The sequence below is a fragment of the Perognathus longimembris genome, chromosome 28 (genome assembly GCF_023159225.1).
Source record: "Perognathus longimembris pacificus isolate PPM17 chromosome 28, ASM2315922v1, whole genome shotgun sequence".
NCBI classification, from domain to species: domain Eukaryota; kingdom Metazoa; phylum Chordata; class Mammalia; order Rodentia; family Heteromyidae; genus Perognathus; species Perognathus longimembris.
Window position 1 is genome coordinate 100,392,870 of NC_063188.1, and position 26,779 is coordinate 100,419,648.

Below are 26,779 nucleotides of genomic sequence, written 5' to 3' on the forward strand. Positions count from 1 at the left end.
CTACCAAAGACAGCACATGACATTTTTTTTAAGTGTCAGCCATGCACCGGTGGCTCATGCCTGTAATTCTTGCTACTCAGGAAGCTGAGATCTGAGAACTGCGGTTCAAAGTCAGCCTATGGAAAAAAAAAAGTCAGCCTATGCAGGAAAGTCCAGGAGACTCTTATCTCCAATAAACTACAAGAAAGCCAGGAGCTGTAACTCAAGTGGTAGAGCACTAGCCTTGAGCACAAAACTCAGGGACAGTGCCCAGGACCAGAGTTCAAGCCCTAGGATGGGCAAAAAGAAAAAAACAAACAAACCCAAAATGCGTCTGTTATACACAGAAGTGTGTAATCTGGGATTTATAAGAAAGCATGTGCAATTGCTTTAGAGGTGAGAGCCAGGGATTTTAAATTCATCCAGAATGGCTATTTCCAGAAATGTGGAAGTGCTCTGCTGACGAGCACACTGCCTTGATGTGGCGTCAACATGAGCGTTTACAAAGCTTTGGTTTTTGGTTTAGTCACAGTGCTGTGGATGCACACATGGGATTGCTGACAGCTGTTTACAGTCCTGAAAAGGGGTGAAACTGCAGAGTTCTAAAGGGCATTTTGGGATGAGGGACTTGGCTTTCTGCAGAAGCTAGACCATATAAACTGGACTGTGGGAGGGATTCTGGGGCCTTATCAGTGCTTGTGAATTCTGTAGGTTTGATATGGTTGAAGGGCTGGAGCAGCAGGGAAGCAGCATGGGTGGGCTAGGTAGCAAACTCTTCTCAGAAGTGCTCACTCTACTCAGTCTATCCAGCTGGAGCCACCAGTGGTCACTGCTGGTCTTACCAGAATGTGCCTTCAACCCCAGCTGTGTGAAGGGAAGGAGAACAGGAGAGATGGAAGTAAATGTCCCAACCAGGTTCATTTAAATAAGCTTTTGCTTTTTCCTTGTAGCTGTTCAATATATTTCTTATGTCAAAGACCATGATAGAAGCTGCAGACACAAAGACCAAGAAACAGTTAAGGCTTGATTATTATGTCCTCCAATGTTTAAATACAACCTCCAATGTAATAGGGTTAAGAAGTGGGAAATGATTAGGTATGAAGGCTCTGCCTTCATGAATAGGGTCAATGACCTTACCTGAGGCCTCTGGGAGCCCATTAGACTCCTGCCCTCTCCCGTGTGAACACGCAACATGATTGCCTGATGGCACTATTTAGGAAGCTGAAAGCCCTCACAAGATATGAATCTGCTGGTGCCTTGCTCTTGGACTTCTCAGTTTCTAGAACTGTGAGCAATGTACCTCTAGTGTTTATAAATTATCTCCTCTAAGATGTTTTGTTTGAGCAGCCTGAATGGAGTAAGACACCAGATTAAAACCCATATCTACCATAAGTTAAAAGAAAAACACATTGAAAAAATTTTTTTTGCCAGTCCTGGGGCTTGAGCTCAGGGCCTGAGCACTGTCCCTGGCTTCTTTTTGCTCAAGGCTAGCACTCTAGCACTTGAGCCACAGCGCCACTTCTGGCTTTTCCTGTGTATGTGGTACTGAGGAATGGAACCCAGGGCTTCATGCATGCTAGGCAAGCACTCTACCACTGAACCACATTCCCAGCCCCACACATTGAAAATTTTAACTAGCATACTTAGTACCACACAGAAGTGAAATTACTCATACTACATAAACGTGACTCAAAGGATGATTATTTTCTTGGAGTGACAGAAACACTTTTTAAATGAATCTTACAAATTAAAGACATTGAATATAAAAATGCCTTTAGTGAACACAATCCATCATATCCTCACTGGCACAACACATTAGGTTGTCATGTTGGGCCAGTAATAAAGACACGACTTTCATATAAAACTGGAGTTGATGCTAAGAGATTACAATTTCCTATAGCATCCTTAGTCTTAGGTATCATCTTCTGCATTCAACCTGAAGGACAGTTCCAATGGGATGTGACTGAGTTTCTTGGTTAAAAAATTATGCTGTCCAAGCCAGTTATCGGTGGCTTCTGCCTGCAATCCTAGACCCTCAGGAGCCTGAGATCTGAGGATCTCAGTTCAATGTCAGCTCAGGCAGAAAAGTCTGAGTGTCTCTGATCTCCAATGAAACACCAAAATCCAGAAGTAGGGCTCAAGTTGTAGAGTGCTAGCCTTGAGCAAAAAAGCTCAGGGACAGTACAAAGGCCCCAAATTCAAGCCCCAGGTCTGGCACACATAAAATATTCTGCATAAAAGACCACACTGGAATGACATTGACCCATTTGTAAGGAAATGGAAGGACTTGGGAAAAAATGATACTAAGTGAAGTGAGCCAGACCCAAAGAAACATAGACTCTATAGTTAACCTCAATTGGGAATAATCAGTACACATTTAGGATATTCCTAGCAGAAGATCACACCAGCTCAATAGCTATATCCATACGAACACATAAGATGATGCTAAGCGAAATGAACTCCAAGTTATGGAAACAAGTGGTTTATCATTGTTGTTCTTATTATCAATATACCATGTGAAATTTTGCCCTTTTTCTTTTTTCTTTCTTTCCCATGGTTTTACCCCTTGATATCACTGTAACTGACTTTAGTACCCTGGATATTGTATATGCATGTATTGGAATTAGGGAAGGTAAAGGTAATACAAAAGGTAATACAAAAATTGAGATACAAAGGATAAAAAGACAAACTAATGCAACAGCAATACTTACAAAACTATATGGTGTAAATCAACTCTACAACTCATGGGGGGAAGGAAATGGGGAGGCGGGGGAAAATGAGGGAGGAGGTAACAAGTTGGATAAGCAATGTACGCGCTGCTTTATGTATGAAACTGTAACCCCTCTGTATATCACTTTTGATACTAAAGAAATGGAAAAAAAGACCACACTGAAATGGTTTTGAGTTAATATTGTGATAAATGTGCTTTATCATCTTGAATATTTGGTTTAAATGGAGTGTGTGTTGCGCTATTTTATTTTTATCATACACGAGGTCACATAATATAGTAGGGAGGGAGCTCTGGATTCATGTCCAGACTCTGTAATTCAATATCCAAGTCATCCAGACAAACTAGATTCTCTCTGGGACTCATTTGTCATATTTGTTTCAAAGGAAAACTGGGAGACATTGGAGAAAAAGGACAAGATTTGGCTAAAGCATCTCCAAAGTTCATTCTCACAAAATCTATTTAGTGTGAATAATGTACACTGAAAATGATTTGATGCAAAGTATATTATAATGACTTTGGACATTCAAACCAAGCAATTAATATTAACATCCCAAATCTCCACCAAAAATAACATTATATCTGAAGGCATCTGTAGCTTTAATATTAGGAAGTTGTTGTTGGAGCATTTTTAGAGTTTGGAACTTAAGAAAGCTCAACAAGCCCAGCCCCTGCCTGCACTTTATAATGTGGCAATTTAATTTATAATGTATTGCCATCTGTGGCAACAGAAACATTTTACTAATATTTTTGTGAATTTTCAATTTTTTTAATAGGAGACCTGCCAAGTACTAGTGACACACCAGGAGGGAAATGACAGAATTTTATTTTTCCTAGAACATTCTTTTCCCCATATGAAGTACAACCCTAATAGAAATGACTTCAGATTCTCTCAGAAAAGCAAAACCCACCGCCAGGAAGGTCACAGAAAATGGGAAAATCAATTGTATAGGAGAGCAAAACATGCAGAAACCTCCCAGTTGGCAGGGGGAAAAACGTAACATTGTTCACTTAGTTACAATGAGGATAGGAGGCATGTAGGGGCTTTCATATGGTGTGAACATTGTGGGTGGTTGCAGACATCATTTCTGTGTTGGGTGTTTCTTATCAAAATAACTTCAAGAGGAGAGGCCCTGAAAACTCTAGCTGTATTGAGCTTTCCAACCCCATGGCCCAATATCATGCCATGCTTGGCATTGAGAATGAAGTAGTCAATAATTAGATTAGAGCCTGGAAAATCAGAGGGAGGAAACTCGAGTGAATTATTATGAAACAAAAGGGGTCATTCAATGACAGAATCCAAGTTATATACCCATTACCATATCCTTGTTCCAAAGGGATGAGAATAGGAATAGGGACTGGAAGGGAGAACTCAGCTGTCAGAGCACTCTCTCTCTCTCTCTCTCTCTCTCTCTCTCTGTGTGTGTGTGTGCCTGCGAGTGAACTCTTGAATGTGGCATGTATAATAAAGCATCCTGGGATAAACGATTTGCCTTGAGAAGGGTGCAGAGTGGCCCCAGAATCTCGCACCTGTGAGTTCAGGTGAAAGGTGTATTACCCAGTGCCCAGGGCAGGGAGCCTTGGATTTTCTGGTGCATGGTTCTTGCTAAAGTCTCCTCTGCATAGTGGCCTCCTGGGTGTCAGTGCGCAAAGTAGCCGCTTCCTTCCTGCTTGTTCCGGACTAATTAGGGCCATCTCAAAGCAGAAAGTTGAACTTGGGGCTTCTTTTTCCAGGTACAGGAACACCAAGAAGTAGCTGACAGGACACCAGTCTCAGGCCCTCACTAGAACCAGCTCCCCGGGGATCTGGCCCCTTGAATGAGAGTGTGCTTCCTTATCCCCCGTGTTCCAGGGTCCCCTTGGGGACTGGAGGCCAGTCAGGTCAGCAGTGTCAGGCTCCTGGCCTGGGCCACTTCCTCCGCAGTCTGGACTGCTGTTCCCAGCTAGCAGTTAGGCACGGGGCGGGGCGGGGCGCGCTTGGGAGGCCGTGGTGGCTCGCGCTATTCCTGTCTCTGTGAGCTACCGGCATGTTATGTGCGGCGCCCAATCCCGCCTCCCACCCCACGGCCTGACCTGTGCGCCCCCACCCCCGCCCTAATCCCCCAGGCTTTGATTTGATCCTCCGCAAGGAACCAGCTCAACCCGCCTGCTCCTTAACCAGTTGTCCCCAGTCCTCGCCGGGGGCCCCCCGCAAAACCTGTCCTCCTCGTCCCAGGTCAGAGCTGTCGTCCGCCCGCACTGCCGGACCACCTGCAGTCGGGGCTGCAGCGGTGCATCTGGGCCGCCGGAGATCCAGCACCTCCGCTGTCCACTGGCAAGTTTGGCCTTTCCAGGTGATGGTACGCGGCCATCGCCGCCCTTGGCGCGCAGGTGTGAGCGCCCCAAATTGTGCGGGGAAGGGGACCGCGGGCAACGCGCTGGCACCCTCCGCAGCCGCGGACAGCAAGCCCAGCGATCCCCGGAACACTCCCAATTGGGCGCCCTTCGCCAGCAGCCGCTTCTGGCGATTGTCGCCAGCAGGGATTTTGTTGGCGAGGGGAGAGGGGCGATCTGCCGAGCTGGATGAAGGGGTCCTGGATTTTAAACTGAGCCGGCAAAAATGGGCTTTTGCTAGGGGCTCTGTGTCTGGCGCAGGGGCCTTGGGGGTTCTGGGCCATGAGCTGCCTCGGGCCGCACCGGGCAGGCTCCGCTCCCCTCCCGGCCGCTTCCCGCCCTGGGCATCATGAGTTACTTCCTGTCTTATTGCAAAGCTCATGGCGGCGCGCTGCTCACTGGCTATCAGGCCCTACGAGCCGAGGGTTTCTTGTGCGATGTGACACTGGAGGCCGAAGGCAGCGAGTTCCCGGCGCACCGGTCGCTGCTGGCATGTTCCAGTGACTATTTCAAGGCCTTGTTCAAGAGCCACACCCGGGAATCCAGGGCCCGCGTGATCCACCTGCACGTGCCGTCGGCGGCCAGCCTGCAGCGCCTCCTGGATTTCATTTACACTGCCTGGCTGCCCCTGTCCATGGACACTGTGGAGGACACTCTGGAGGCTGCCAGCTACCTCCAAGTCACGGAGGCCTTAGGGCTGTGTGGCCGCTACCTGGAGCGCCAACTGGCCCCCGAGAATTGCTGCTTCACGGCCAATGTGGCGGCGCGCTTTGGCCTGGCGCCCACGCTGGCGGCGGCCGAGAGCTGTCTGGTGCGCCACCTGCGTGAGCTGCTGGGGATGGGCGTGGGGGCCTCGGGGCTGTTGGAACTCAATGCCGCCTCCCTGAAAGCCGTGTTGGGTGCCCCCGACGTGGCACGAGTCTCGGAGGTGTGGCTGCTAGGCCTAGCCCTGGCCTGGCTGCGGCAGGAGCCTGCAGCCCAGCGCTTAGCACACAGCGCCGAGCTTCTGGAACAGATCCGCTTTGGCCTAGTGCCTGCGGCCGTGCTGCGGCGCGTGTACTCAGGCTCCGGCCTCAAGCTACCAACCCGGGTCAAAGGCCTCATCATCCAGGCCCTCAATTACCACACGGCCCCTTCCCGCCAGCCGCTCCTGCAGGGCGAGCAGACCCGCATCCGGAACGCTCAGACTCGCATCTTGTTGGTCGGGGGACACAGGGCTCCCGAGGCGATGATAGAGGAGGTTGTGGTCCGCAGGCCAGCTGTCAGAGAGCAGCGAGCGGCCGCGGAAGCGGAGGAGGAAGAGGAAGAGGAAGAAGCGATGGAAGAGGAGAAGGAGTGGGAGCTCACCCAGGATGTGGTGGCCTTCGACGTGTACAATCACCGCTGGCGCAGCCTCACTCGGCTCCCCGCCCCGCTGCTAGGGCACTGCGTGTGTACGGCAGGGAACTTCCTGTTTGTCCTGGGAGGGGAGGGCACTTCCGGCTGTGCCTCTTCTCCTCTGGGGGAGGGCTCCCTGGCAGTCACAGCCCAGGTGCACCGTTACGACCCGCGCTTCCACACTTGGACAGCGGTGCCTGCCATGAGAGAAGCCAGGGCCTACTTTTGGTGTGGTGTTGTGGGTGAGAGTCTCCTGGCTGTCGGGGGCCTGGGCGCTGATGGCGAAGCGCTCGCTTCGGTGGAGATGTATGACCTGCGAAGGGACCGCTGGACGGCAGCGGGAGCGCTGCCAAGGTCACTTCATGGCCACGCAGGGGCTGTCGGGGAGCAAGGTGTCGTTTACATCTCCGGGGGCAAGGCAGGGAGAGGTGACCGTGGCGCCAGTAGCCTCCGGGACTTGTATGTCTTGGGCCCTGGGGAGAAGGCCTGGAGCAAGAGAGCGCCCATGAGCACGGCCCGTTTTGGGCACCATCTTGCTGTGCTGCGAGGCTCAGTGTTTGCCTTTCTGGGACGATTTGAGCCCTTCTCTGAGATCGAGCGCTATGACCCTGGCACAGACCAGTGGACTCGGTTGCGGCCTCTACCCTATGATCGTTTCTGCTATGGGCTGGCTGTGGTGGAGGAGACAGCACTGCTGCTGGGTGGTCTCAAGTGGAGGGGGTCGCACCAAGTGCCTACCCGTAATGTGGTGGGCTACGATCTGGACCTGGACCGCTGGGAGGACATCAATTGTGCACTGCCTTGGGCCTGGAGCGGCCTGCAGTGTGCTGTGCTGCAACTGGCAGAGGGCTGCCACGAGGAGAGGGAAGAAGAGCTTGGCGAGGTGCTAGATTTAATCCTGGGTTGAATGGTTAACTAGTTTCCCCGATGACCAAGGCAATAGTCCTGATAGAGTTGAGTATTTTTTTTTTTAAAGAAGAATAGATAGGCTTTTTCTAAGAGTGGGATTCTGGAAGCACAAAATGCTTTTGAGGAGTACAGAAACAAACAAGGACTTGAGCAAAGAGAAAACTGCTGAGCTAAGAGTGGGAGACAGGATATCAACAGAAGGATATATGAATGAGCTCCAGTCAGCTTCTGTGTGAGTCTTTTAAGAAAGGCTAGAGATGAACTTTTGAAAGCAAAATGTGACCTTACGTCCTTCCTTCCTTCCTTTCCTTCCTTCCTTCTTCCCCTCCCTCCCTCCCATCCATCCTTCTTTATCCTTCTTTCCCTCCCTCCCATCCTTCCTTCTTTCCTTCCTTCCTTCCTTCCTTCCTTCCTTCCTTCCTTCCTTCCTTCCTTCCTTCCTTCCTTCCTTCCTTCCTTCCTCCTTTCCTTCTTCCTGCTTTCCTTCCTCTCCTCTCCTTCCTCCCCCTCCCCTCCCCTCCCCTCCCTTTTCCTCTCCTCTCCTCTTTTCTTCCTTTCTTTTCTGGTCCTGGGGCATCAATTAAGCACCTGGGCACTCTCCCTGAGCTCATTCCTGCCCCCTCCAGCTACCACTTCTTACTTTCCTGTCCCCTCTTCCCCCTGCCTCCCAAGAAACCCAAACAATAATTACATAAGAAGTTATACATAAACCTTGGGAAATTGTTGGCTATCTGGGCTATACTAAATAATCCTAGAAATTCCAATAAATAATGTACAGAATGTGCCTTGGCTAAATAGTGTGAGATCATCATAAGAATTCTGATTTTAGGATCCAAAGTCATGGTTATAGTTCTGTTCTGATAGTCCCATATAAATATGGAGCTGAGAGGAAATAATGTCTAAGAAAGCACTTTCTTGTACAAACTGTCCTTTGTTAAAATGTTTGGTTCCTTGTCTCCACTCTTTGTTTTGCATCTTAAGGCAGCTCTTTGGTTTAAAGCCAAATTTCAGCTTAAGGCACAACAGGTTAGCTCTGTAGAAAAAAAATTCAGTATTGGTGGCTCCCCTCCTTCCCCAAAGAGTCACAGAGAAAGGAAAGAATAATAAGTGAAGTACTCAAGTTCCTGTAGATAAGCTGGGAACTAGTTCCACTGTTTTCAAGGTGTCAGGAGATTCTTGAAGTTTGGCATTATTTTTGGCATGTTCCATCAAGGTGGCAAGTTAGAACTGGGGAGGTGATAGTGATGGTGGCACACAAATGATGGTGGTCACAAAGAAATGTGGCAAGCACTTTTTTGCATGAATAAAATAGGTGCTGTATAAGGATTCATTAAGAGCTGAATTTATTTGACTTCAGTTTACAGTGGTGCCTCTCTTCTAGATTTGAAACGATTGCAATCAAATGTACAGATATATATTAACAGGTCTCTCATGCTAGGCTAGCCACGAGTCTTGTAAAATTCATTAGTTTAATGTTTTTTTTAAACCATTGAAAACAGTAGCTGACTTTACAAAAGTAGAAGCTGCTTACAGTAGCAACAGAGATAATCTTCCCATCAACTGCTTGCAGTTTACAAGCCAAAACCTGGCCACTGTATACATGACACATCTGCCTGATTACAAATATGTTTAAGTGAACATACACGTTTGGTCTAGTAAACATCAATAAGTCTAAAACACCTGTAACAAGCACACTTCATTTTTTTAGGACAAGAGGATTTTTTGTTGTTTGTTTACATATACAAAATCTCACAAATTTAATGTGCATCAATATCCATGCAGTAAATAAATGTTTTCTTTTTTTTACAAATAGGATTTTTTTAAATGATAAAAATATTACACTGGACCCCAAATTCCATACAAACATTAATACATGATTTCTCATCCATTTTGACTAAATAGAGGATTACTGAAAATGTGCTGTAGAAAGGCCACACTCCTGTACAGTTGTGCAAAGTCTGCAAAACGATAGTGAATCAATGGTGGTTTCAAAAGCAAAGAAAAACATCCTCGCTGTGGAGTTTCACTTTGTCCTCTACAGCAAAAATAGTCACTGGTATATATCTGAACTCTTAAAGATGTAAGTACATTCACTGAGCTGTACAGGCAACAGTATAAAGCTGATTAGAAGTAGATTTTAGGATATAGAATAGTAAAGGAGGTTCCTTCCTCCTCTGGAAAAAACAGCAAATTGTGACTTGTACGTTATGCAGCCAGACACTAAAAAGCAGCACAGTCATTTTCATGCTGTGATCACTTTCAAAAAATGAGACACTTATAAATGGAAATATATGAAGAGGACTTTCTCATAGACTTTATCCACTCTATACAGCAATTCATGATGCTAGGGGAAAAAACCACCCTCTAAATTGTTTAGCTCATGTAATTCAATGTGACATCTCTCTGAGTGAACATTACCATCTTCCTCCTTAGCAGAGAGTACATTAAAGATTCCACATTGTTTTCTACATTATAACATACATCTGCCATAACTATGTGTACTCTAATTCTCTGCTTGAAGTATAATTCGGTAAGTTTTATTAATGGACTAGGGGAAAAATCAGAAACTACCTGGCAAGCTGATTCGTTTCAGTTTATACCTTGTCTTTTAAGTGTCAAGAGTTCAAAAAATGTGAATTTGGGCTGAAACTATATATATATATATAATATATATATTTATATATACTATATATATTATATAACTATTAGCTGCCTTTCTGGGTGAGTTAAGTCTGTTTTAAAATATCCATTCTTAAATTCTTCTGTACATAATCAGCATTTCATCACTACAAAAATAAAGGAAGATTTAAACCAAGAAAATAAAGCAGCTCTATCTTCAATTTTGGTCTTAGTTACAAAAACATCTTACAAAGCTTTGCCCTGATACACCATTAAGTGTTCTCACAGATTTGGAATAATATTTCTGTTAACCAGCTTTCACAGGTTAATAGACTATTAAGACGAATATTAGATACCTGAACTTTTCTTATGTCAGTGCTCTTCTATTTTGCTTAACTCTTTTATGCGCACCTACATTTCACAAAAATAAAACTACAGCATTAATCTTTGTGCAATGTTTAAGAAAATTCTTAGAACATTTTAATAAATATAAAAAAGGTTTAAATTCTTTCCCACCCACAAGGATGTCTGCACCAGAAAAAATGCAATTTCTTTTGAAGTCTTGTTTATATAAAATTAATGTAATGGGAGAAAAGATGACCTTAGATAGAAAACTGCCTTTTGTGGTTTTACTACTTGAAGACCACCTGTATTCAGAATTGTTTGCAAAAGTTAATTTAAGTCATTAAAGATAGTTGATTTTGCACATGGTAAACATAAGCTGAGCACAGATTGCATATAAAATATACAAATGCTCATTAAAGACAGTGGTATTATGACCATATATGGTTTGTTTCATATAGTTTGGTAATGTTATAGTTTATCAAGTGTTCCACATATTGATATAAAAACTATCTCATATACTTATTCAGAGTACCAGCAGGTACTAGATGGCCTGAAGGCAGAATGCACTTACACATGCGTCTCAATGTATGAATGAGTGTGTGTCAGAGAGGAATTGATTACTTCTACTTCAGAAGAAATATTTAGTGGGTCATTTGAAGTGGTGTTTTGACAGATATCCAAGAAAAGGTCGAGGTACATTTGCTTCCACTGCTGGAATTCTTTAGATGTCAAGTCTGGATTGTCTAGGACTTTATCAATAATGGCTACTTCACCTTCTCTGGCCTGAAAAGCAAAAGAATTCAACAGTTAAGATAGGGACACAGGGTTGGGAATATGGCCTAGTGGCAAGAGTGCTTGTCTCCTATCCATGAAGCCCTGGGTTCAATTTCCCAAGCACCACATATACAGAAAACGGCCAGAAGTAACAAAAGAAGCCAGGGACAGTGCTCAGGCCCTGAGTCCAAGCCCCAGGACTGGCCAAAAAAAAAAAAAAAAAAAAAAAGATAGGGACACAATGTTATACAAGTTTCAAATAAGTTCATATGTAAAAAGAAAATCAGAAGTCCATAGGCATGACTGTTTAACCTCCAATCCCCGGGCACTGTTTTCTTCCTGAAGTATGCCTTTATTGCTCACACTGTGTGATTTATTTATTTTTCTCTATGCCTGTCCTGTTACTCATTTTTCAGTTGATGGAAACATTTCTAGTGCTTTAGGATACAGTTCAAAAGCCTCTAGATTCTTCAAAGCTTCCTTAAAACACTTGGAAATGTTTTCTGCCTCATAGCACTCTATTCTTGCCAAGGAGCGGATATGTCACACTTTGACTCATGAGTAACTCTGTCCACTTTCTATGTGGTAAGTGAGGATGACCCTCCTGTTGCCACAAACACGCAATTTCTGCTGGGTGAATGTTGTTTCTCTTCCTGCAGTAGTAGGGGCCTCTAATAGACAATGGCTCTCCCTTCTTTGTTGAAGGCATGGTGTCAGCTAGAGACTAAGCTTTGTTTGGCTGTAATTCTCCAAGGGATAACTACTGATGATGGAAGAAGAGAATCTTCCAGGTAGAATTATGGACCTAAGGAAGGGTTAGGGAAATACAGGAAATGTTCTGCAGGAAAAAGGCAAGCCTCTGTTAGCCAAAGTTGGGAGGGAAAGAAGAAAGCAAGGTGCCTAAAAGTGGATCTGGTTTGTGAGGAGACAGGATTTGGAGCAGAGCTGGAACTCAGGATGCTGGGTACTGCCTGTGGTAGGATCTGAGATGCATACTTGGGAAGGATGCCTGTTCCAATTCCAGGAGCTAGACATACCCAAAGTTACTGGGACAGCTGTCTCTCTGAAGTGGGAAGATTCGATAACCTGTTACTTTTCCAGGCCCAAAGGACAGGGTTCTCTAGTTCATTTTTTTTTAACCAGCTAAGGGCATTTCTTTATAGTGACTTGTTCATTATCTTTCTTTGTGTCAAATAATCACAGCATCTCATACCTGACTATTCACTAATATTCACTGAAATGAACACTGGCTCATATTCTTTGTCACTGGAAGAAAATGCTTTTAGGAAGTCTATACAGCAAAATGACAAGGCAAGGAACTGACAGAAAGGTCTTTAAGATTCTTGACCTGACCCTTTTCTAAATGCCTGTCTGCCTTCTCAACCAGACAGTTTGGAAGTGAATAGGGGAAGGAGTGGAAATTATAATATAGGAAGGTAAGGATATGTTTGGAGTAGGGCTGGTCACTGGAATTGTTATACTATAGCTCTCTCTGTATCTGTGGCCTCAGTTACCTGAAGTCAAATAAACTGTCCCATGGATTTGCAATAATAGTTGCATGAATACTAATTAAAAAAGCTAATTGACTCTGAAAACTTGACTCATTAACATGTGGACTCCCCCCCCACCCCACCTTTGCGCAGTCAGGGGGCTTTGAATTTAGGGTCTGGTTGCCATCCCTGAGCTCGTTTGCGCAAGGCTAGCACTCTACCACTGTGAGCTGCAGCTCCACCTCTGGTTTTCTGATAGCTAATTGGAGAGAAGAGACTCATGCACTTTCCTGCCCAGGGCTGGCTTCAAATTGGGATCCTCAGATTTCAGCTTCCTGGGTAGCTAGGATTATAGGTGTAAGTTACCAGCGCCTGGCCCATGTGACCTTTTTACAAATCATTTATTTTGTATTTTACTTATCTCTTTAGTACTTATCTACATTTCAAAAATTTAAAGTTTTAGCAGTATTCTATGGATCTGAACTATTTCCCCAGGATGTTTCTGACCTTTTATTTATTTTTTAATACTCTACTAAATATGCTGTATGCTGTCTTTTGTCGCCCCCCCTCCAAATCAAAGGATGCAGTCTGCTCAAATAGTTTGTATGGTAGTCTCTCTCATCTGTATCTCTCCTCTCCTGAAGCACACAAAGTGAGGGGGCTTATTAATCAACCTTCTTCAAGTTTCTGCCTCTGCTTCCTTGCCTTAACCACCTGCTTCCCAATCTGCAGGTAAAATAAGAAGACTGGAAACAATATAAGCACTAATAGAAATGGATAATAGGAGAGAAATAAGTGATTTGAGAAATGATAGTATAAGTAGTACAATTATACAACTCCTATGTTGAACATTAATCACTCTGGCTTAATTCTAAAGATGCTGTTTAGTTCCTACAGGAAGTATTCATGAAATACCTCAACCCCTTTTAAGTATCCACCTTTGCATTCTGTATGCATGCTGCATTCTTTTAAGAACTGTAATAATTACAGTACGTGGTATATTTATTGTAGGGAGTCAAAAGACCTAGGTGTAACACAAGCCCTGCATTTTTGGAAAAAATAATCACAACCATTTTTCTCCCAGAATGAAATCATGTCTCATTTAGTCAGTGTTCTGGTTCTTAAAGGAAAAACTAACGTGGTTTCCTCTTTACAAATAGACTTATTAGGACATAGAACCAGCTCAGCTTCCAGTTCTTCCTATTTACTTTTTCTCCTCCCAACTTCTATTTTGCAGTATTTATACTAGTTCATTTTCAGTTAAAGAAGGAAATCTCTTCTAGGAATTTCTCCATCCACTTCATAGCTTACCTTTAAAGTGCTTTTGAGAATTCTTAGCCTGTGTAGTTTTTCATTCATTACAGGATCGTTACATCTTTTTATAAATGATAGCTTGTATTCCATCTTGGTTGAAATACGATGGTCTCCTAATGGTGACAGACTGGCTTGCTCCAGTGCCCTGTATAAATCTTGTAATGAGTCTCCTAACTTTTCTTCCCTATTTTCACCTGTAATGGGGAGAGAGGGAAAGTAACAGACAAAAGAGAGGGAAAGAGAAAGGGAGGGGAGAGAGAAAATGAATGAATATGAATCCAGTGTAATAAACAGTTATTTGATTCTCTGAAAAATCTGCTAAAGCATTTAAACTATCTGAGAAAACAGGCTAATGAATGATTCGGAAAGCACTATAATATTTAAAAAAACAACCAAAAATACTGATAGATTATAAGGTAAAATTAGCTATGGACAGTCAGTTGTTTTAGCATGATAAAATAATAGAATTCTTTAGTTCACCAAATATTGTCTCCATAGCAAATAACTATTTCTTGAATTAAGTTCAGAGAATTAGAGTACAAAAAGTACACACAGGTAATTCTGCATATAATTTAGCATTTAAGACATTAATAAATATTGTTTATCATTATACCAATAAGCACAGCAGTGCTGGTTAATAGAGCTTTTCTGTTTTATCAATAAGGAATCACTGATTTTCACATTTTTTCCAGACTTCATAAGATAGAATGGCATTAGCATATATTTGATTATGAAAGTCTTCTAGTTGTTTCATAGGTTATCAGATTTCATGTGACTGCCATAGTAATATTTTGCACATAGTAAATACGGTAACTAATAATGGTGATCAATAATAATGTATTTGAACTAAATTAAAACAAAAATGGGAATACTTTTATGGGAAACTATAAAGAAAACAATCTAGCATGTAAGAACTAAGGAGAAAATGCTTTAATTTTTTGAGAAAAAAACACTAGAGAATGTTCATGTAATGATCTTAGATCTAGTTGAACAAATAAAACTCTCATCTTACTTTTGAACTGCCTGAATGATATTGTTAATTATAAATATACCAATTTATTTATCATATGAATGTCAATTATGAACCAGCATTCTGCTTGGGGTGATAGACAGGATTATATAATGTTTCTATTAATAGATGACCAGAGTTTTAAAAGAAGATTCCTTAACTGGTAATAATAGTACTATTTAACATTATATGTGCCAAGCATTAGAGCGAATGCTTAACATTCATGACCTCATTTAATCCTCAGAGCAACACTTAAGTATTTCTATTTGATCTTCATTTTATAGCAGGAAGTACCTTGTTCAAGGTCACTCTTTGTGTGTGATGGAGCTATAATACTAACTGGATAGTCTAGCCCAAGAAATTAGGATGTTAATTATTTCAACTATGTTTTTAACAGTAGATATTAATTAACATGAGGCTCTTTAAAAAGGAATCATTTTAATATTTAAAAAGATTGTATCTAAATAAGATGGCTCAAAAACTCCCCAAATATACTTTAATTGGAAGGGATCACCTTTAGGATTACAAATTTGTTAAAAATGCATATTTAATTTTTGGCTTTGCTAACTGAGATTGGAACCTAATGGTAGGTATAATCATTTAGTCTTTCAATTACAAATTTCCTCTATAGTGATTTAAAGTTTCTAAACATACATCTAAAATAGAATTATATTCCAAAATAAAAAATTCTTAAATAATAGTTTAAAAAATTCTCTATTGGCTCAGTTTTGAAAATTTTCAACACCTAGAAGATTTTGATGGATGGGTAGATAGATGATTGTAAAAAAAGAGGACTTGACTTGTGAGTTAAAAAGCAAGATGGATCTAAGAGAATTTTAACTAAGAATGCTTTGGAAGGAGGAAAGCACAAAACCATATGATCATTTAGAATACTTTAATGGAGTTGTAAAAACAAGGACACATTTGAACAGAGTAATTCCACTTCATAAAATCGTAGGCCAGGAAAGGACTCTAGGCAATTATTTAGTAGTTATTCATTCTTTTTCTTCCTCTCAAGGCAAGACTGTATCTAAAACAGTTGTAATTTCACAGAGAGGGTAGGTACAAAAGGGAGGCTTAACAGATGAGAATTATGGTTGTTAAGGTGTCAGGTGGCCTAATATATTATTACTTTTCCAGTTCTAGAAAAAAGTGAAGGCAAAAATGGATTCAGATTATAGTTTTAAGACTTAAAGGAGGTAGATTTTTACATAGCAATTTTTTTTTATTTTAAGGAAACATTTCTCCATATTGCCTCATACTGTACCTGGTACATATTTTGTTTTTAATTTTTGACCCAGGTTTCTATTTCTCTAGCTCTTAACGTTGTGGAATACCGGGGCAGATAATTGTTTTTTAACTAAGATTTTAATGGAGTTTTAAGAATTTAATATAAAAGTGACATATATACATATTAAAAATAAAATGTGATTTTTCCCCCTCTTCTTGATGGTACCAGGGAGAAAAGCACTCAACTAAATGACAACATAATTCCACAAAGTATCTGGTTCAACAGCTGTAAGAAGAATTGAGTATGGATTTATCTCTGGGTAGCACATTTGAACAAGAATTCACAATAAGACGGAACATAGAAACATTTCCAAGTATAGTAATGGGATAGTGTGGCTCCTATTAGAGATAAGAAAGCCTCTCTCAGTCCCCTACATATCATACACATATTCAACACTGCACAAGACACAGTAGAGGGATGAGTAAGGATAAGGGACTAAGATGCCAGGCTACCACAAAATGCCACCAATTATTTAACATTTTATGACTGGACAAAGAGTCCTTTTATTCTCAGGGGAACAGGGTGAGGGGCAGAGTCACATTATAAATCTGATTCACTGTGCTCAACAGTCAAAACAACACAGAACTCAACATTCAAGACAAAAACAGACCTTTATTTTCTTTTATAATTTTCAATTGGTTTCTTTGATTTTTCTCAGATGAATACCAGTTAAGTCAACGAGGGCTAATGTTGCAACTGAAAATATGAAAGCACCTTTAGTTTCTTCTCTTTTTGCCCTCTTCTTCTTTATCTCCTTCTCATTTCTCTTCAGGATTCTCTCTTCCACCCTTGCTTTTCTGTTCTTAGCAGAGGCTTGTTTTGGAAGATGAGGCAAGCACTCGGTGAGGCCTGTGTCCCGCCTTATTGTCGTGCAATGTGCCAGTTCAGTCATTGCAACACTGGCTGAAAATCACCTTTTTTTTTTCAATTTAAATGAATGTTTCTGAAAATTGGCAAAGCTTAGACCACGTTGAAAGCAAAGGACATATATAGGAATCTTGTGTGATTTCTAATCAGGAAGTGTATCACTGCTGTAATGACATTTTAATTTCTATTCTAGAAATCTAGACCTGTGCAGAAATAAATTTCCCCAAATTATATTCATACTTATGTAAATTTGTCCTGTCACATTACACATTTTTGTTTAGTAAAGCAGGGACTTTATATATAGTCCTCTTTCCTACATAGCATTTCATTGACTGATAGACTGAGGATCAAAATTAAGTAATTAACTTGTATTCTGTGCCAAAGGAGGGTTATTTCTGGCTGTGTTGTACTTGGCAGGGATGAAAGAAGATCCTCTTTATTTTCTCATACACATTCTGCTCCAGCATGAAATATTGTGAATCTAGAACATAGTGAACACCACAACAGTTCATTGTTTGATTCTTAGAGCTTATATAGGATCCCAGGTAGTAAGTGATAAATAAAAACTCAAAGAAAAGATCATCTAATAAAAAATTGCCAGTTCATTAGAACCTCTGGAAAACTGTATATTAGCAGGTGATAATTCATTTGTCAAATATTAAATTTCTCTGCTTAATGTACACTTTACATTTAGGATCAATAATTTCCATACTTTTTTGGATTATAGATTTTACCGGTTTAAACATTTTTGTCGTTAATGGCCATGCATGCATTCATGTATACTAACAGTTAAATAAAACATGTACAAAAGAAAAAGCTAAAACGATAAGATACAAAACCCAAGGAGAAATTCTCACAATTTTCTTCCTATGCGTCAATAGATGTCTATGCATTCTGCTTCAGAGACAGCACTGTGTGACTTTCCTGTGAGGGGAATTTGTGTCACTCACATTTTGCATTTCCCATTTCTCTACCTGGCACAGTGTTTTAAGTACTCAACAAATTCTAATGGAGAGACAGGTTTCTCTATTTTCCACACAAACTGGTCCCCCTATTAGGTGACTACATCCTGAGTAAGGACTATTCTATAATGTTGGTCATGTTTTTGGTGAAAATTTAAGGAGAGAATATGATGGTGACCCAAATTTTACTTTGGTGTCCTCCCCATTTCCCTACCCCTGCAATGCCAATGTTGAAGGAGAGTAAAAGATGAAAGCCAAACCAATAAGTATACCAATTTAGTTCTTGAAGAATGAAGCCAAAAATGGCTAATAGTTTCTGGTGCATGTTCTGGAAGGGAACTGTGCACTCTTCAAATTGGGCAATGATGTCTTCATGGAAACAGTTCTTCTTTCCACAACATAGCTGTGTGATGAACACAGAAGGTTGGGAAAGGTTAGGTCACCAAGAGGAGAGAAGGCTGGACAGAGTAGTGTTAGTCACTAGTTAATTCTGAGAGGCACTTATTTGTTTTTTTATACAACCAGAGAGTATTTTAACTCTTCTTGACTGAGGATATCAAGTATATGGGACACTATTTTTGCCACAAAGGGAAATCAACATTCACATTGAGGCCACAGGGATATTTTCTATGAATACTAATTTACTAGTATGCGCCAAAGAACATTTTACTTATATGTAAGGTGACACACTTTTATATTTGGCAGTTGTATATGAAAGATAATTTGAGTATGCAAGGATTCACACCATAATTTGAACTGTTTTATACTTAAATACTAGCTTTCTTGATTCATGTTTCCAAAATAAGTCAATGAATGAGCTGTACCAAGGGTTGTAAAGGTGAGGAGAGGTAAGGGCAATTTGGTATTAGGAAAAAAAGTGAAACTTCAAAAAGTTTGCTTCTTTAGTCAACTACCTGTTTCATAATCAGAAGTTATTTATTTGTTTCAGGCAAAATAACAATACCACAGTATTGCTCTTAGGGCAATAATTTCTCTGCTAGATATGTATTTTAGTGAGAAGAAAAAGACCTTTAAAGGGCCAGTTCAGTGGCTCTATCAACATTAAGTTTTTTTCTTAAACAGGAGAAAAGCCCATACTTATAAGGTCACCAATGTATTTCAACAAAAGTTTGTGTCTAAGAATTCCTTTACAACAGTAAAGCTTACTTCCATAAAGATGCAACAAAAGAACTAAAGCTTATGCTACACTTCTTTCTCTGAGTATACAATTTTACCAGATTGTGTGGTTTAAAAACAAATATATGGCAGTGGTTGAATTTTCAGAGTACAATAATTATGATGATGAATAGTTCAGATGGCAAAGTATTGGTGTACTTAGGGTTGATTTACTAACTCAAAGAAGGAATGTTTCCTTGAAGGACAATCAAAGATATAAATGACAGTTTAAAATTGAAATAAGTAATTTAGAAAACTTAAGTAACTGAAATGGAGGGCAAACTACCTAATTCGTAGGCAGAAATTAATGAAGAGGGAAGTTTAAAACCCAAGCAAAGGGATGACTACATTTGAAAATTAATGTAGAGTCATCATATTCCTTAATGAGAAAAAAACTATAGTTCTTCAGACCATAAAACTTGACTATGACTTAAACAGGAAGAATGACCCAAGACAATTATGTTAATATTAAATGCCAATAAGAAGCTTTTGGGATGGATTTTTGCATACCACAATCACCAATTTTATATATACTAAAACACATTAACATGGTTAGAGCACAGAGGCAATTGTAAGGCGTGATTTTATTCACAACACAAATTCCATTTGTGAGAGAGAAAGAAGCATAGATTATTTCTTTTTTAGAAAGATATTTACTATCAAGCATACTTAGCAAATATTAAGCTATCTAAAAAGATCTGATACCAATTGGTCATATTTTTTATTTTTAAGTAATTTATATTTTTACAGGTATTCACATTATGCAATACCACACACTGCGGCGACAGGGAGAAAAAAACATGTCAAAATACAATGTTAAATAATTTGTTCGTTTCACAGTATGAAATATCCATTAATTAGCATTGAAATTATTACAGTATATCTTATCCAACTAAAGAAAATTTCACATCCACCACAGAAGAAAAATAAGCAATACTGAGCCATAGGGGACCCAGTTACATTATATTAAATAATATCTGAAGCTAGTTTGAAAGACAAAATACTTTCTCAAAAATGAAAACTACAGCCTATAGATTTGGAAAGTTTTACAGAAAAAGAATAGCTCATGCCTGTCCTAAAAGGCAACAACACTTGTATACAAGTGCCAAGAAATTAAGAGAAAGTATTTTAGTTGAGGAATCTAAGAAAGCCTGGCATGAGGACCTTCCTTTTAGTACTGCCACTGACAGCAGTCTCTGTCTTGCACCTGAATATGCTTTGTAATAGAATAAACATATTAAGTTTCAGAGCAGGTTGTGTATACCTTGCCTCAAAAGATTACACTTAATTTAGTACAATACAGCACGTTAAGTTTGAAAAATGCAAAATACACTTAAATACAGAATTAGCTTCCTTTGCTCTGCCTTAAAGAGGCCACTGAAGAGTCCATAAACAGCCAGGATTTTCTGTTTATCCGAGCTGATCCCTCTCTTTTTCCTGATGTCAGAAGAATACAACTGAAGTGTCACCACACACAGCCCTTTCCCCATCAAGACCCTTTTCCCTTCCATTCTCCCATAGAAACAGCAGTTTTCTGTTACTGTGCTCCATCTTGATTGGCTTTGATCTTATGCTAGTGCCACTGTAGAAAGCTCGAATTCTTCTTAAGAGTGGCCTGGCCCTCTTAATTTCCCTTTAGGGAGACCTCCAATCCAAAACACTTGATGATCTAAGCTTTTTACAAGTCTGTTTTCTGTTATAAACAGCAAGGACGAGGCCATTTTAGTTGCTTGCAAGAGGTTGATGTTGAGTCTGTGCCGTGCCGACTCTCTCCGATCTAAATTCTCTAAACATTAGCTTATCAATCTGTGAGTCCAATGGTTGAGTGCCAACAGAAGTGGATCCGATTTGGCATGGAGAGGTTCTATCAACTCTCGCAGTGTATTAGCCTAATATGATAAAGCAGTGATACAATATGATGAAAGACCTGCGAGTGCCATTATTCCAAAGCATATTAGTATCTGTATTAGAAATACCATCATGCAATACCCATGAAGCGAAAATAGAAAAAAATATGGCTAGAATTGCATATGGTTGTAATACCACAATGTCTTTCTGTTGGCATGCAAGTCTACTTGACCATAAATGGGACAAGTTTTGCTTTAGTTTGGTCATTTGAAATGCCGATCTTCAAAATACACGCAACAAACAGATAAACCCTTCCCCACCTCTAAACTTGTGTATGCGCATCTATAACTTTAATCAGAAGTTTGATAACAAAGTGTTTTCCATCAATCTTTAAAAAATCAATATGTACTTCTGTATAAGATCTAGTTGAGTTAGTATTGTTCTATAATGAGACTGCTAGACAATACAAAGTTAAGAGAAAGGAAAAACTATTATAGAGAAAATGTGATGAAAGTGTGCTTAACACGTGAGCGTAAGTCACATATCAAGGAATTAAAGTGGAAGAGGATGGAGTTGCTGATTAACTGGAACAACCAAGAACAACCTGGATAAAATAAATTACAGTCTCTTTTACTTCATTTTACTCTGCATGTTTTGAAGTCCAAATATTGTCAGCAGGTACAAGTCAGCAAACTTGTTATCTCTATCATAGGACATAACATTCTGTTGGCGGTACTGGGGTTTGAACTCGGGACTTTGTACTTGCCAGGTGGGTGTTCTACCACTTGAGTCAAGGCCCCAGAAGGAGACAGAATTTTATTGGCAACATCCTGTCATATATTTTCAATTATGTCCAGAATAAGAAACAAATCAGGAGAGGGATAAGTAAAAGCATGTCGTCCATTACTATCTCCCTTTGAAAATGGGAAAGATATATGTTGTTTATGACACTGAAATCTAGAAGAGATGCAGTGTAGTCAAAATCAGCAGAACTAATTATTTACCACATTATACTCTATGCAATAAAGAGAATGAAAAGTAACCTTTGTATGTAGCTCAAATGAAGCAAGATTTAATAGCTTACGTTTTAGAAAACTATGAAACTGTAACCCCTCTGTACATCACTTTAACAAAAAAGAAATGAAAAAAGAATCATACATACATGTATATATATATGTATATGTGTATAATGGAAGAAACTTATGTGATGTGAAAAAAATACTGGAAATCTACTTTTTAGCTTCTACCACTTTGATATGGGCATGAAATTTTGGATACCAGAATAAAAGGTAATGTAACCCTGGGTTCAATATCACCTCTAAATTTAAACTGTAGTTAATCTGTATATGTGATTCTAACATTTTGCAAGTTGTTTTAGACACATCCTTCAGAAACCATGTTACACGAATGGTTTAATTTGTAGTCCTTTCTGCAATGCCCATTTAACCTATACCAAATTGAATTTCAGCCCTGGTAACCAAAGTGGTCCTAGTTAGGTTGACATTGTTTCTATGGGATTGCTGAGTTTTATTTGAATAGGTCACAAACATCTCAAATTAGAACCCGTGTTATAGTGTAGGACTATGGGAGAGAATCACTATTTCTAAATGGCTAGTTATCCAAATGCATTAGCATGAGAGAAGATAACAGGTAACAGATACTCCTAGATTCAACATAACTAACTCAACTGTATAATTCAAGTATGTGTATTATGAATCTAAAGCACAAAGGACTGATAAGCCAAGCAGATCAAAGGCCAGGGCACAAAGGGTTGTAGGTGTATGTTCAGCTATCAAAAAATATCTCAAACCGTAACCTCTCTGTACATCAGTTTGATAATAAAAATTTGAAAAAAAATATCTGAAACACAAAAATGAATGAGCTTCTCAATGCTAGTCTAAAATAACAAACTAATTTTAAGAACATGTGGAAATAGTGTGTTCTTTAAAAAGGCAGCAAAAATGGGTATAACCTGACTTATTTTCTATGAATGTTCTCCTGATTGTAAAAATATCAAGGCTGGGAAACTTCACTTTTCTGAGTTTTTTTTTAATTAACCAATAACATTTGGAAACAAAGCAACATATCTATGGTACCCCAAAGAAATTATTATTTAATAAATATTTATTTAGATCCTATTCATCACTGAAACTCCCAATTGTGAAGCTAACAGTCTAGCTTAGGATAAGAAGGAACTGATTGTATTCCTCTATTACTATGCTCCTGGAGATTCACATGATGGACCTAGATGTAATGCCATATTGAATCATGAACAAAATGACTTATTCCAGTGTGAATCTGTTTCCCACCTAAGGTCTTTGGGTTATAGATTGAATTCACAAAAGATACTTTACAAAGGATATTTCTTTCTGTTTCTGTTTTGCGAGATGAAAAATTGTCCCACTAAGGATAACCCAAATAATAAGCAGAAATATAAATTCTAGAAAAAACAAGTTGTAGAAATGTAAACCGGATTTTGGAATTGTACCTACTGGGAATGGCTGATGATCCTTCAATTGAATGGTTAAGCATGGACAAACCAAAATTTGCAAGAAAAGGACTAAATATGAATATTTTAATGACTGGAATAGAAGGAAAAAACTTGAAAATAGAAATAGGAAATGCTTAAGTCCGATGAGCACTTAGAAACATTCCTACAGCTGTTTGAATCTTAAGAGACATCTCTATTCCATTTACTCAGTTTCATTATCACTGAACTTGAGGGTAAATTTCAGAGCAAAGCCACAGAATACTAGTTTTAAACTCGGTGTGGATAACAGAGGTCACAAGTAGCAGATAGCTCAGCCTATTGGCAGCAAACTGAAAAGAAGATACTGAGAGAGTAGAGTGATTTTGTGCTTATTTTTAAAAAGTTTGTTTAATGGGAGTATAAGGAGCCATCTCTTTTTTCTAGGTCTATGTATTCATGTCTAAGTTTTTTCTTTAAGAAAAACAAGAATATCAACTCCTACAAATAGTCACTTTTTCATTGCCAGTAATGGAAAGAGAGGGTTCATACTTTGGTTCAGAACGTTCACATCAAAACAGAGACTTATTAATTATCACTTAGGTACCACTTATCCAAATTTTAAGGGATTGTTTCTTGTAAAAGGTTGAGTTTGAAAAGACAGATGTTTATAAAAATTGCTTACTTATTTTTTGTTTCACAACATAGGGTTTGGGAATTGGAAACACTTTATTTTTAGTTTATGAACAAGGAGCAGAACTTTCATGATAAAGTAAACAATAATATAATTCTGTGCTTAAAGAAATTCTGCAGTTATTTAACAAACCTAGGTAAGAATTTTTTTTATGAATCTAGCTACAGACAAAACAAATACTATTCACAGATAATTCAAATGCTTTTTTAAATTGACAAATTGGGAGATGGGAATACTTCCTTATTAAGAAAGTGATAGTTCATTTTGCTGGGCACCAGGGCCTGTAATCTTAGCTAGTAACAGCTGAGATCTGAGGAACATGATTCGAAGCAAGTCCCAGCACGAAAGTCATGAGACTCTTCAAGTTAACCAAAAAGCTGGAAGTGGAGCTGTGGCTCAAGTGTAGAGTGCTAGTATTGAGCAAAAAAGTTCAGGGGCAGTACCTAGGTCCTGAGTTCAAGCCCCAGGACCAGCACCCACCCCCCCAGACATACAGACACACACACACACACACACACACACACACACACACACACACACGTTTTGCCACTTCAATCTGGTAAACTACTTTTAAAGAATATCATTCGGTATCACCACCAGCATCACATTATTTCAGGAAATTGAATGTAGAAAGAGGTATTGATCTGTAATAGTGAATGAGATACTAAACTCTTTTTAACAAGAGTATTGCAGGTGGTTGGCGGGGTGGGGTAAGGAAAATAAGAGTAGAGTAAGAAAAGGAGTGATTCTAATACTAACAATTGAAATGTGTTACTGTCTCTCACATTATAGCATTGGATATTTTAGCTATTCTATTTTTGGAGGTTTTTCTTTTTCCTACATTTTTATGAGAACATATTAATTATATCATGGGGACTTCATGGTGATACTTCCATACATGCATATAGTATACTTTGAATATATTCAGCTCCTTCATAACATTGTTTTCATTGCAAAAGCTTGGAATGGACTTTTACATAGTCTTTCTGAGTGTTTAATATGACACAACTTTGAGATATTGATTTTCCTTTTTCAATAACTTCAAAATGTTAGTACCTTATTAATAATCTCCTTGGCATACCAGCTTGACATTTGGGATCATTTGCTCATTAATGATTCTGGCAAGAAGAAGCTGCTTTGAGTGTACTGCCAACTGAATTTAAGGATAATCAAAAATACTTTCCCAGCAAAACAAGTACCAAGACTGACAAGAAGAAAATTTGAGACATTTGTAAGAATCTAAAATTGTACATTGGAAATCACTCACTAATTTTTTCTACTTCAAATGTATTATAAGTTCAATCTTTCATCTTAATGACATTTTAACATTCTTTCTGTCTATAACAATTACATCATAGGGTATTCTCATAAATCTCTAATATGCAAGTAATTTGTTTATTTCAACATTCAAGTTATTATATGTTAGGTATTCAATGACCAGAAAAAAAAAGTTTTGTTTGTTTCTTTAAGAAACAGTCTTGGGGGCTGGGGATATGGCCTAGTGGCAAGAGAGCTTGCCTCGTATACATGAGGCCCTGGGTTCGATTCCCCAGCACCACATATACAGAAAACGGCCAGAAGTGGCGCTGTGGCTCAAGTGGCAGAGTGCTAGCCTTGAGCAAAAGGAAGCCAGGGACAGTGCTCAGGCCCTGAGTCCAAGGCCCAGGACTGGCCAAAAAAAAAAAAAAAAAAAAAAAAGAAACAGTCTTGGTATGTAGGCCACACTGGTCTAGAACACTATGTAGACTAAGCTAGTCTCAAACTTGTGATCTTCCTGCTTCTACTTCTTGAGTCCTAGGATTGCATGCATGTGACATCTTGGGTGAGTAAGCAAGGAAATATTCTTGTTACAGGTGCTCCAAAAGGAAAAGAGAATGAGACAGATAAAAAAGTCACTCAACAAAACAATTTTTGAAAGCTTTTTCAATATTTGGAAATAAATGGACATCTGTGTCCAGGAAGCTCAAAAATTATTTAGTAAAAATCCCTATTAAATCCTATTTGTAAGAAATATAACAATGGACAGAACCAAATTAGCACAAATGTCCATCTTAATTAAAAGCTGGGGATTATAACTATTCATATTCAACCTTACCTGTCTTGAATATTACTGGTTATTTATTTTGTACCACCAAATTCATCAAGTACTTGGAATGGGATACTGAGTCTAAGAACATGACGAATATACCTTTTAAAAATGCACTATAGTTTGGGTTTCATTTTTCCTTCCTGACAACATTGTATGGCACTGCTTTTTTTTTGACACTGCTCTTTTAAACCAAGTGAATTTTATTAAAGAGTTGCAGGTATGTTGAGTCAATGTTCCTGTAAGAAAATATAAATGAATTTATAGCAACTTCAAAAAGTTTCCTATCTGTGCTTAACATGTTAAATTTTTCACACTCATCAATGTAATTCGAAAATTAAAAAGAAATAGAAAATTCTAAAATTCTCGACACTAGAATCATGTAAGAACTTCATGAGGATGAGAAGTCTGGTTGTAAAATGCAAATGTTTGAAATGTCAGAAGGTACTTTAAGTCATACATTATAATTTG

The 26,779-nt window shown here is 39.4% G+C and overlaps 2 protein-coding genes across 6 annotated transcripts in view; one reads left to right on the plus strand and one right to left on the minus strand.

Moving 5' to 3' along the window:
* The first annotated feature begins 5,429 nt into the window (after positions 1–5,429).
* On the plus strand, positions 5,430–7,674 carry Klhl34 (kelch like family member 34). The gene has a single exon (XM_048336480.1). It carries the CDS (start codon positions 5,430–5,432, stop codon positions 7,362–7,364), a length of 1,935 nt encoding a protein of 644 aa, XP_048192437.1. The 3' UTR covers positions 7,365–7,674.
* A 1,147-nt stretch (positions 7,675–8,821) lies between these two features.
* Positions 8,822–26,779, minus strand: part of Cnksr2 (connector enhancer of kinase suppressor of Ras 2) — a 215,770-nt gene continuing 197,812 nt past the window's right edge. For 2 of the 5 annotated variants that reach the window (XM_048336590.1, XM_048336588.1), the window contains 2 exons: positions 13,906–14,102; positions 8,822–11,113 (listed from right to left, as the gene is read on the minus strand). In XM_048336590.1, coding sequence (XP_048192547.1) covers positions 10,898–11,113; positions 13,906–14,102 — 413 coding nt within the window. In that variant the 3' untranslated portion in view covers positions 8,822–10,897. Of the gene's footprint in view, positions 11,114–13,905; positions 14,103–15,013; positions 21,103–26,779 lie in introns of those variants that run through there. The other 3 variants (XM_048336591.1, XM_048336589.1, XM_048336592.1) reach the window with 2 other exon arrangements.

Excerpts from the sequence above, each read along its gene's own strand:
- Klhl34 (XM_048336480.1), top strand. The coding sequence starts at position 5,430 with ATGAGTTACTTCCTGTCTTATTGCAAAGCTCATGGCGGCGCGCTGCTC.